General features: G+C 49.9%; 3 protein-coding genes across 3 annotated transcripts; 1 reads left to right on the top strand and 2 right to left on the bottom strand.

Annotated features, from left to right (window-relative positions):
• Positions 1-575: 575 nt before the first annotated feature.
• FOBCDRAFT_216935 (pectate lyase superfamily protein-domain-containing protein) lies at positions 576-4,637 on the bottom strand. Its single transcript, XM_031175542.3, has 2 exons — positions 4,347-4,637; positions 576-3,401 (listed from the first exon to the last, which is right to left on the bottom strand). The coding sequence occupies exons 1-2, from the start codon at positions 4,452-4,454 to the stop codon at positions 876-878; spliced, it is 2,634 nt and encodes an 877-aa protein (XP_031046675.3). The 5' UTR covers positions 4,455-4,637; the 3' UTR covers positions 576-875.
• A 1,346-nt stretch (positions 4,638-5,983) lies between these two features.
• FOBCDRAFT_19858 (WD40-repeat-containing domain protein) lies at positions 5,984-8,671 on the bottom strand. Its single transcript, XM_031175545.3, has 2 exons — positions 7,354-8,671; positions 5,984-7,308 (listed from the first exon to the last, which is right to left on the bottom strand). Exons 1-2 carry the CDS (start codon positions 8,541-8,543, stop codon positions 6,318-6,320), a joined length of 2,181 nt encoding a protein of 726 aa, XP_031046678.2. The 5' UTR covers positions 8,544-8,671; the 3' UTR covers positions 5,984-6,317.
• A 1,984-nt stretch (positions 8,672-10,655) lies between these two features.
• On the top strand, positions 10,656-11,535 carry FOBCDRAFT_216939 (uncharacterized protein). Its single transcript, XM_031175548.3, has one exon. It carries the CDS (start codon positions 10,776-10,778, stop codon positions 11,274-11,276), a length of 501 nt encoding a protein of 166 aa, XP_031046681.2. The 5' UTR covers positions 10,656-10,775; the 3' UTR covers positions 11,277-11,535.
• The last annotated feature ends 64 nt before the right edge of the window (positions 11,536-11,599 follow it).

Genomic DNA, 11,599 nt, shown 5'->3' on the forward strand with positions numbered 1-11,599 from the left:
CATAGATAAAAGAAACTAATAATTTACTTGTTCTCTTTAACCATACAGAGTCTTGTTCTCTGTGCCTGAATCTGCTGGGCTAAGCATACTAACCTTGCTTGGCGTTCAGCCATGGATCAACATAACCCCTGCACCAACACCAGGCAACATCAACGCCACGGTGCCACGCTAACCTTCCTCCAAGACATGGAATCAGCCTTGATAATTCATTCTATTGCTCTCTCTTTCAGCGAAGTAGCTAAAAACAACTGAACTTTGGCGGAGTGGTGTAACTCTTCCTTTCATCACTCCGCCTCTCATCTCCTTCGGGACTCGGCTTCGCTTTTGCTGATTTGATGGTTCGATTTCCACCAGCATCTTTTGCCTTTTCGTAGTCCTTCTCATACAGAGGCAAAACACACTCTGTATACAAGATTGACTTGCGTTTTATTCGAGCTCTTTCTAGTCTCCTCTCGTTTTATGTGGTTGTTTGCTCTTTGTTCTTGGGCTCTGTCCACCAACCGCCTTGTGACCACAACGTCCCGCGGTCAAACATCACATCTGGCTTCCTTACGTCATAACATCACAGCACAGCATATCACACTCACAAAAATGTCACATTTGGGGGTCACATTTCTTGTCTCAACTTGATTCATTCAGCTACCCTGTCTACTCAAAGGTAAGGTGCAGTTATCAAAAGCGTTTGTCATCGCTTACTATCCGAAACTCCAGTTCCATCCTGGAACAAAAAGACCCTATGGAAAAAAGAAGAAAGAGAAAGAAAATCAAAGGCACGTTCAAAGCACATAATCAGCAATGAGCATGTGTCGCTCGGGTATTCGCGCTGGCTATGCGTAAGGAGGCACACCATAAGGTGGCGCGTTGACTTCATCTTCCTAAGATGAGAAGAGCGCGATGGCGGCGCAGAAGTTGTTGCGGTTGTCCTTGTCGAGGACCGCCGACTTGCCATCAACATTGACCATGTTAACAGAGGCCTTGGTGCTGATGCCGTAAAGGTGCACCTGGGAGCTCTCAATGTCGATCATGTTGTCCTGGCAGTTGTTCTGGCCGACACAGACCTGGTCGTAGTTGTCGAAGAAGCTGTAGAGGCCCCCTCCATAGATGAAGACATCCTTGGAGTTGACAGCGCGGAGACCCCAGGTACGGGCACATCGCTCAGAGGTACCGGTGCAGGTGGCCTTGAAGTCAGGGTCGAAATACTTCTTGTTCACGGTGAAGGGGACGGTCGCGTCAGGGTTGCCCTGCATGTAAGCAGTCTCGGTCTGGATGAGCGACATGTAGACATTAGAGGCATTCTCAAGGTGGTAGTTGTAGAGAACGCTGTGCTCGGAAGCGGTACCCCACAGCCAAGCACCCTTGGTGCTCTCAATCAGAACTCCGCGGCCGTTGTAGAGGTTGATCTGAGAGTGATCGCTAAGGTCGAGCTCGTGGTCGGCAACCCAGAACCAGGTGTTCTCGAGGTAGCAGCTAGACTGCTTAGTCATGTGGAAGAGCATGAAGGCGCCGAGGCATTCGGGTTTGGGTTCGGTCTTGACGTCGGGAGTCTTCTTGCAGGTGTCAGACTGGAGTTGAGTACCGGCAGAGCCACCGACGCGGAAGTGGACATCAAAGAGACCAGCGGAGCCGGGAGTAGAACCAGCGACGTTGAACTCCATCAAGATGGCACCGGGCTGGGGTCCGAGAGTCTCAAACATGAGGTCCTGGATCTCGACGTTGCCGACATCACCAGCTTGACCGACTTGCCAGACGGGCTTGGGGTTGGCTTGATCCTTGAAGTTTTTGTTACCACCAGCCATGATGAGAGGCCAGACCTCGCCAACAATCTTGATGTTCTTGGGAACCTTGACAGTATCGGTAATGACATAAGCGCCGTGGTCGAAGTAAACGATCTGACCATCTTGGACACTGTTGAAGACAGCCTGAATGGCGGCAGTATCATCAGTCTTGCCATCACCCTTGGCACCCTTTGACTTGACGGAGATGAAGTTGGCAGCGGGGACACTGTTGTACTGAGGCTTGCTCTTGGTGACGACGTTACCCTTGGTATCGAGAAGAGCCTTGGGCTTGGTGACAGGAGTCTGAGTAGCCTGGATAGCTTTACCACTGCCGCCGGTGTAGGCACGACCTTGGACCCACGATGCAATCTTGGCGTTGCCGGGGAGGATAGTAGCACTAGATCCACCACCCTTGACGGCGACAGGGACAGCAGAGGACATGTCGACGTTGTCGATGATAAGAGTGCCGTTGGTATCGGGCTGGGCGGGATTGTAGTTGGTCAGGACACCGACTGCAGTGTTGGCAATCTTGCTGTCAGTAAGGAGAATAGAGCCGACGTTCTGAACGTTGCCGCCAGCAGTCATGTCAATGCCGACCTTGGCGCCAGAGATGTCAAGGCCGTTGAGAGTCCACAACCAGTTCCAGTTCATGTAGACGGCAGTGTTGCAGTTGCGGAAAGTCATGTTTCGGCTGGTGAACTGTTGACTACCAAAGAAACCGCCGTATCGACCACCAATGAAAGTGAGGTCGGTCATGAAGCCACCGGAGCCGTTGTCGATGAAGATACCTTGCTGTTTGTTGTCGTCGCTAGGGTCCTCAATCATCTGGAAGACGATGTTCTGAAGAGAGGTAGCTTGGGCGACTTGCCAGTGGATACCAGTACCGGAGCTCTTGGGCATACCGGTGAGATCAATCTTGAAGTTGCGGACCTGTCGGAAGAAGTTGTTCTGGTTGGTGTGCCAGTTGGAACCGTCCGAGTTATAGGGATCGACGTCAATGACAGCCATGCCCTCAAAGTTGGCAGTTGGCTTGAGAACAGGAAGGTTGTTGACATCACCGATCATGTGGGTGTAGTAGTAGGGGAGAATAGGCTTGGAGACGACATAGGTACCAGCAGGGAAGTAGACGAGAGCGGGAGTGACAGTAGAAGAGTCACAGCCCTTACCACAACGGTTGCCATCAGAGAAGGCGGCGTTGATGGCCTCAGTGTCGTCAGAGCTACCATCACCCTTGGCACCGTAGTCTTTCACGTTGCGGAAGATCTTGTAGTCGGCAGAGCCATAGGCAACGACACCCTGGCGCTTGATGTCGGACAACCACCAAGAACCGGCAGCAGCGGCAGCCGAGTAAGCAGGAGGCTCGGGAGTGGCAGGCTCAGGTGAGGGGGGTGCAGGATAGGCCGGAGCGGCAGTAGACACAGAGGCCGCGGGAGCAGCGACCTCAACCTCAACCTCAATGGCCTGAGGAGCAGCCGAAGCTGGGAGGGTGAAGAGGCGCATGGCCAAGAGGGAGGCCGTGACGATAGTCGAAAGCCCCATGATGACGATGAATAGCCAGCTAAATCGTTGTTTCTGGGGTGTAGAGGTGTAGTATCGCTCTAGAGAGTGTGTTGATGTTGCGGATGGCTATGAAAGATGCAGTCAGTATGCCTGTGTTTTTATATTTGTTCTGAGAAAATTGGAGAAAATCATGCGCAAAAGTAACTTTGGGGAAAGCAGTGTAATGTGCGAGAAAAGAAAAGATCTCAGTATTAAGCTCTAGAAAGCTATCAACTAGGTTTGGGGTTGGGTTTTGTGTTAGATCGAGGTGAACAAAGGAAGGGAACAATGATCTGCACAATGGTGAAGAAAGGATGAAAAGAGAGGTTGGACGAAGGAACAGACGAGACTAAATAAGGCAGAAAATAACAATGGCACTGGCACTGGCAGAACGAAAGTGAGGTGCAGTATCTGAATCGAATTGGCAGCCTGACACTGTCGACAGCCGTCCAAGTCCAAGTGAGGCAGGTGATGATATATCTCGGCAGCTTTCGACAGTGGCACCGAAAGGGTGTACAGCAGAGCAGGATCTATAGGCGCTGAGACCACTAGGAATCAATTGTTTACATGATCCGGCCGGCAATGCTCGAAAGCGGCACTTGAGATGAGGGTTCGCAGGTGTTGTCGGTCCCCTGTTCCGCTTGCATATTGAGGCTTGTTCACAGATGAAACTTACCAAGTAGATAGGTCAAAGAAAATAAGACCAAAAATCTTAAGCCAAGAAACAAAGCTATTCGAGGGAGAGACGGGCGCTGGCTTGTTCTTTAAAAGCAGGCAAAATAAAAGAGAGGGTGGTGATCAAGATGACGCTGTTCCAGACAAGCAGGAATATGAATAAAAAAGAGAGGCAAGGAGAGACACACGCGATCGCGTGTTCACACGATAAAGACTGACTGTCGTGGTGGAGGGTGTGGTGTGGTAGCTTTCGACTGACTTGAAATGGAACGGAAGAAAGGGAAGAGTAGACAGGGTAAGGATAGATATACACGGTTGGGATGATTATATGTGACATGAACTATTGACTCGACTTACCTTATTATTGCCCTGACCAGGAACAGGGATCTCATCGTGGTAACTTTCCTCGGACGCCATCCGCCGTCTTTGCCTCCGAGGACCTGCCATTGGAGTGGAGTTGTCCATTGAATGTCTGTTCACTCTTCCAAGGGGCCGAAGCTAGACAAGGGCGGGCAGAAAAAAAGACCAGATCAGAGTGATCGTCATTGGCTATGGTAGCATCACGGACCGTTTCAAACAAGGCCAACCAGGCCAGAACAAAACATGAAACGATAAAGATTTTGATACAAAAGTCAAGGATGGGTTGACGAGTATAGGATGATGAAAGTCGAGGCGATGATGCAGAGAAGAGAAAGGACGGGAAAGGGGAACAAGCTCATCCAGTTACCGAAGAGAACACCCTTGATCTCTCGACAAAAAGGGAAAGTACCCTCTATCTCGACGAAATCGGTCTAGCGCCCTGTTTCACTGGACGACCCCGGACAAGCCAGCGGGTGGCTCACGCTACATCTCCCGGATCAAAAGAGCCGGGGCATGATCTAAACAGCGGCAATTCTCTTGTCTAGAGACTAAAGAAGTTATCACAAGTCCAAACCACCAGATCATACATCTCAGAACCATGATTCACGGTAACACCGAAAGAGGCGGGTGGCCTCTCTCGCTGCAAAGATAACCCGTGGCTACCAGTAACGTGGTATCGATAACTTTTAGCTTCGCATACTCTAATTTCCAGTCACCCATGCATCCACCATTCCTCCAAAACTCTATGCAAGACGAAACTACATTCCTATCCCACTGAAGCATTACGCCATGGTCCGTTTAATTACAAGACAAGACATTCCCACTCTCTCTGCGCCACGGCATAGAATCCCCCTCGTTGTCTCAGCTATTAGCAGGACCCTTCTAAACACGCGCGCGACTACCATCTGTTAAGCGCTTAATCACGTTGTGGCCGAGGTGGCTCCGGTACGTTGAGGTGATGCTAATTAAAGGGATTTACAGTAGGGGTCTCATCTATTCCTTGGCTTTCGCTGTGTAGTGGCGGTTATGAAGCCATTCAGAGTCAACACCGAGCATGAAAGTGTTAAAAAGCAAGTTTTGGAGCTATCGATATTGAATTAATGCCATTGATCTACGCAAATATTGAATCTTGGTGGCTTTAAAGCCATCACAACCAACAAGTCCCCTTGTGGTCCCCTGTTTCAAAACACCTCTCCCCACATCCCGCCACACCATGAAGCGCATTCCAGCCCAATCCACCTCCTCACAATGCACATCAATCTGAGAATAGAGTCGCATTTAAGGTCAACGGTTGCCTGCATGTGGTACAACAATTACTCTAAATCTATACCACCTACCCGATATAGCACAGGATAGACCATCAAAGTCAGGTGAACTGTGAACATGCAGACATGAAATATATTAATTCAGGGTGCGTGTTCATGCAATCTGTTTCTGAACCATTCCCTTCACATGATCTACGTTTATTCATCACACGCTATGTGTTTCACTCCGCATCCTTTTTTCATCCCGCATTTCGATATCGATGCGCGTTCCCGTGGATCTCGGACTCCCTTGTTTCACGCATCGGCCTTGAACCCTGTAACCACTTAAACAAATTAATTCACCGTTCGTCGTGAAACGAAGCACAATGTCAGAGACTCGAGGATCCCAAGACTCGAAAGCAGTAAATAAGTAAATTCGTTTATATAAACTCCAGACGCAGTCTATGTGATCCAGATCGCTCATCAACGCTATTGGCGAGTAATCCTCATGAGCGATAGATCCATCGCCGAATCTCAAATGTGCTCCATGAGGTTGCACGCATGCACCATGTCCATATCCATCCAACATGCCCTAATGCTGCCTTACATCTTAAATCAGTCTAGCAAACCCTTCCATGTCATAAAGTCGTAAAGCCAGGTCAATCGTGTTCGTCTGGCATATTAGTATCCGCCCAATCGTATTGTTCCGTCGCATGCTCGGGGCTCAGATAAACCCTCCCTCGATCTGAAGAGGCCTGGCACTCTCGATATTCTCAATACCATCAACATCAGCACCAAAATCCATTATCAAAATCTTGGGGTCCTGTCCTGTGCTGACAATGCGACGGTAATCACTCTTCGCACTCAAAACCCAGCTTGCGTGCCACTTGGGAAAGTCGAGCAGCTGGTGTCCAGTCTCCATATCCCACACCTTGATGTCGGTGTCGTAGCTTCCAGAGACCAGTCGGCCGCTCACACTATCTATGTGCAGACTGCGAACCAGGTTCTCGTGGGCGCGCATCTCACGGAGACACTCGCCAGTGTTGGCATCCCAGATGCGGATAACTTTGTCGTTACCAGCAGATGCAATGTATCGGCCATCTTCGGAGAATTGGGAGCAAGCAAGCCCCTTGGTGTGTCCCGTGAACTCACGAATATTTTTGCCTGTTTCAATGTTCCACAACTTGACGCGGAAATCTCCCGAACAAGACACGATGGTGTTGCCCCGCATCTGTACTGCGTTAACAGGTCCGCTGTGTCCCCGAAGCTGCTTTATCAAGTCGCCGGTGTGGCGATCCCAGACACAGATGCTGAAGTCCTTGCTGCATGTGACGATATGCTTGTCGTCAAAGGCAAGATCGAGAACAGCTGCGGTGTGGTGTCGGAGTCGGCGAATAGGACGGTATCCTGCGCGTACGTCGTAAACGATGCAGGTAGAGTCGGAGGATCCAGTGACCAGGATCTCGTCGTCATACTGCAGGCACAGAATAGAGGCCATGTGATGTGTAGGGAATGATGTACTGCGAGGCATAGAGAAGTTTGACCTCTCGTTGTCAGAGGATCCTGAAGCGAAATGAGTAGGGTTGCCATCCTCGTCAATGAGCATGTCGGGTTCGGCGATGACCTCGGGTGGTCCAATAATGAGGGTGCATTCAAGGGTATGCATATCCCAAACCCGAATCGTCTTGTCGCGGGAACCAGTAATGATTTTGTGCCTTTTCAGGTTAGTAAACCACTTGTAAAAGGACCGAATAACTTACTCGTCGAACTGAAGGCAGTAGATGCTATCCTTGTGTCCATTCAGGTAGACAGGTCTGGCCTTGCCAGTCTTCCATCGCTGGCTCAACTCCTGCTTGACACGGTAAATGTCCTTCCAGTCATTCGCCGGTGAAATAGCAGGGACTCCAAGACCACTTCCAGGCGCAACGGGCTCACTTGTAGCATAAGTGGCAGTAGTCTCGCGAAGACAAGACTCACGCCAGATGTGCTGGTTGCTAACAATCTTGTTCCAGTTCTTACAAACCATGCTGGCCTTGGTGAGTGCTGAAGCGTCGAGGTTTGCGAGGACATGAATAGCGAGCTCTGCAGGAAGTCTGGAGATAAAGTCGATCGTGCTAATAGCAGCATTTTGCTCTATCTCAGTCTCACTCTCGGCTCCAGGAAGTGTCACTGTAATTCCGATTCCGCTCTCACGATCGTTGCTCTCGTCGTTGGTGCTAGGATTCAACCACATGTTATAGAGGCCTTGACGGGCGAGGTATTCATTCTGCATAGCAGCTGAGGCCTTAGCAGCAGCTCCAGAGTTGCTGGGAATGACGGGTGGCTCGCCACGGAAACCGGGAATCGGGAGATGTGAAGGGTTCTCATAGTTGTAGGCGTTTTGGTCATGCTTCAGGTCGAATCCATAGATTGATCGTGAACGACGAACAGTTGCTTGTCGAAGACGGCTCCAAGTCGAGTGCGCATTGTTGTATGAAGTAGTAGGTCTACCAGTTTCGGGTTGTTCGACATCTTCAGCAATCGAAGGTCGTCGATGAACCATTCGGTTGATCGAGAGCGAAGCGCGGCGAAAAATGCCTTTGATCTGCTTGGCACCTGGAGTGTGGAAGTGGTGTTGGTGCTGGGCCTCGTGATGGGCGCTATTCAGTTCGTGGAACTCGTCTTCGGTATCGTCAACAGCGAGATCGTTAAAATGCCGAGAAAGATGCTGCGAATGGGAATGGTCATGACCAAAAGCAAATGATTTAGGTCGTCGCCAGGGCATAGAAAGGCTCATGCTGCGGTTTCGAGGGGGGGCAGCTGTGTGCATGGCGACTGCTTCAGGGCGGAGAGTGGTGTTCGCAGTCTGGGCAGGCGTCGAGACGCCCAAGGACGAAGATTCGGAGGGAGATTCCATCATGACCTCTTGAGCAGGAGCCCAGTCGTTGATGGGGAAAATGCGCTTGGTCATAATCGAGGTGGTAGCAAAACCGTCGAACTAGAGAAAGGAACGTGTATCAAAGCGGGCTGTGCTGGAACTATCAGAGCTGGAAATGCAAATAATCGAACGACGATGAATGTGAAGGAATGTCGAGTTGACCGAATAGTCGAGCAGTGAGGAACAACGAGCTAAATGAATGCGCTCGTCGCAGGGTTTGGCCTCTGTCGTTGTTGTTTACGATCGGGCGGTCGGTATGGCCTGGTCGCAGAGGCGGTCTCAGGCCTTCTTTAAGTTTCGCGGAACCTTGATTTGGGCCCGTTCCTGTCGTTGGTCGTTCGGTGTTGGGTGGCAACGGTACACGAAGCAAACAACTCAAAAAGAAAAAAAAGGACGGAGGTTTCAGAGGGTGTTTTAGTACTCGTTATACGCTCTGTGCTGATCCCAACAGAAAAGCAGAAAAAGAACAACAGAAAAGGAGTAAAAAAGGAATGGAGATGGATGTGAGGGAGGAAGAGCAGGCTTCTTGAGAAAAAACCGTTGCGATTAGCAATCCCGGTAAAGTCGGCGGAAGACAGGGGGGGCTTGAATTTAAAGGGCGAACTGAACTGCCACTGAAGGGATCTGGAAAACAGGGGGTCCCTGGTTGGGTTTTCACAGGAGGTACTGTACAGCACAGCACAACAAGACGAGTCAGAAGAACGGTGATCAGGGGAATAAAAGAAGGAGAGGGTGTCGTCTAGAAAAGGGAAGAGATCAAAAGTATCTCTTAACAAAGGCTAGTGCTCCATAGGCCGAGTCACGATACTGAACGACCCTTGGCGGTGATGTAAGGCGACTGGTCCCAAGTCATGCTTAACGCCATCTACAGTACACGATGACATGCACTTGTGAGCTAGCGCTGCCCCAGAAGGAGTCTTGGAATGCGGGAAGGACAACGATTCTTGATTTATCGAGCGGAGGTGGATCGTATGGTTCCAGTTTTCTCGGAGCCCGCGATTCTCTTCCTCGGTCTGGTTTGAACAAGCTCATATAACGTAGTTGAAGAAAGAAGTTACTTGTTGACGAGGCTAAAGATTATGACGGTACTCCGTAAAACTCTTTGCTTTTTTAATCTGTAGCGGTGAGGTCCCTTGAATACGGTAGCAGTAGCACCTGTTGCTAGCCGCCCCTCCATCAAGCCATCCTCAGCCAACCCTACCAAACAGGGCGAAAGACACTTAATAGTGGCGATGCAAACTTTCCGTATTCTTATTTCCGGGGCTGAATCTTTTCAGTAGAGAAATTTGCAGGCACTGACTAATGCAACGATGCAATAACTGTGATTATAACGTAGCAGCAATGTTGGGCTTTCATATCAAGGCCGTTAATCCCTATTGACGAGACCTCCAACGGCCAATGGCTGTGCAACATTGATTCACCACAACAACAGCGTTACTTCGAGAACCCACGCAGTGCAACACTCAATGCGCCCAGGTCATCCAGGGGTCTGGATCAACACCCCAAACAAGCTAATCCCCCAAAGCAACCCCGGATTTAGCTGGGCTCACTGACTGATCTCATCCACAGGGGCTGAAGACCCTTATTCTGCCGTTTTGTTACTCCGAACAGTAACAGCATTTCCCCTTTGTGAGTGGACGGTTCACAGCCCGAAACTGTTTGCAAAAAGATTTGCGTACATCAGTCCCTGAAACCCGTAGAACGAAAAATCTGACTGAGTTGAGGAAGGGATCGACAAGTCGCTGAGAAGAACTTGGGTTTGGCTTACAATTGGTGAACCGGACAGTCCGATACCGGCTCCTTGGAACCAGTCAGCCACGGCTGGGAAATTCTCCATATGGGTTGATCTGGATTTCTGTAAGCTCGAATTGACTTCAGCCTGAAGCTTTAAGTCTTGAAGGTCTAGACCTCGACAATTTGGTCGAAGTGTCCTGAGTCTGGACGTCATGGCTACCCTACGGAACACCCTGGTTCAAGAACGGCCTTCGAAGACAAGTGCTATAAGTCGCAAATTGTTGGGATCGGTAGGTCTCATGCTAAAATATCCAATATTGCATCTCAATTCCAGCAATCTTCACCTTTGTCTCAGGATGCAGCCCTTCCAAAGCTTAATGCTGCAGGGCTGTCGTGGGGAAGACAGTGGATCAAGTTTTTCCCGTGTCAAGGATCCATACTGAAGTTTTTGAGAGCTTGTTCATAATCACCACGTAGCAACATATCAGAGACATAATTCACCTTCCGTGATCACATCAACTCACCTTCATCATGGCCACTCCAACTCCAAGGTCTGCCCAAGTGGCTTTCCGCATCCATCCCATCTACCGCATCTTCTTCCTCATTCTTGAACCCATCTCTGCCCTCACCGGCGCTTTCTACACTCACTTCCGCCAAGACACCTACCTATCTCTCCTTCACGCATCTTCAGCACCAGCAGAAACACCAAAGGCTACATCTGTAGCTATGTCGCAGCTCGCCAATATGTTCTTCTTCTTTGCGCTCAACGAAGCGCTCGTTCTGCGATCTACAGCGGATTTGCGGGTTTGGAGGACGGTCCTGCTTGTACTACTTATTGCGGACCTGGGACACTTGTTTTCGATGAGTGAGCTTGGGCCGAGGATTTATTGGGATGTCATGGCGTGGAATGCTAGTGATTGGGGGAATGTGCCGTTTGTGTATCTTGGGATGACTATGAGACTGAGCTTTTTGATGGGTATTGGACTGGGAGAGTCGAGAGCTTTGAAGAAGAAGGATTGGAAGAAGCAGTGAGCTTTTCGGACGGTTATAGCGAGGTTCGGTATTTGGGGAGGCGAGATTTCGGTTTGGAGTACCCGAATTTTGTGGTCATGAGGAGGAATGATTTGGATATAACTTGACTACGCCTTGACAAGACATGATATAGCAAGGTCTAGAACATATGATGCCGTATGGAAGGATACCCCCATCAGGACAAATGGAACTATAAAACACATCGCGAGCCAACTCCTCACAGATCGCCAATGTAGCTCCTCTCATGCTACCTCATCCCCCACGATTCTTGGTGGAGGAATTCAGACTCCGCCGGCCCACGATAATCCGAGCTTCATGTCAAG

The sequence above is a fragment of the Fusarium oxysporum genome, chromosome III (genome assembly GCF_013085055.1).
Source record: "Fusarium oxysporum Fo47 chromosome III, complete sequence".
NCBI lineage: Eukaryota > Fungi > Ascomycota > Sordariomycetes > Hypocreales > Nectriaceae > Fusarium > Fusarium oxysporum.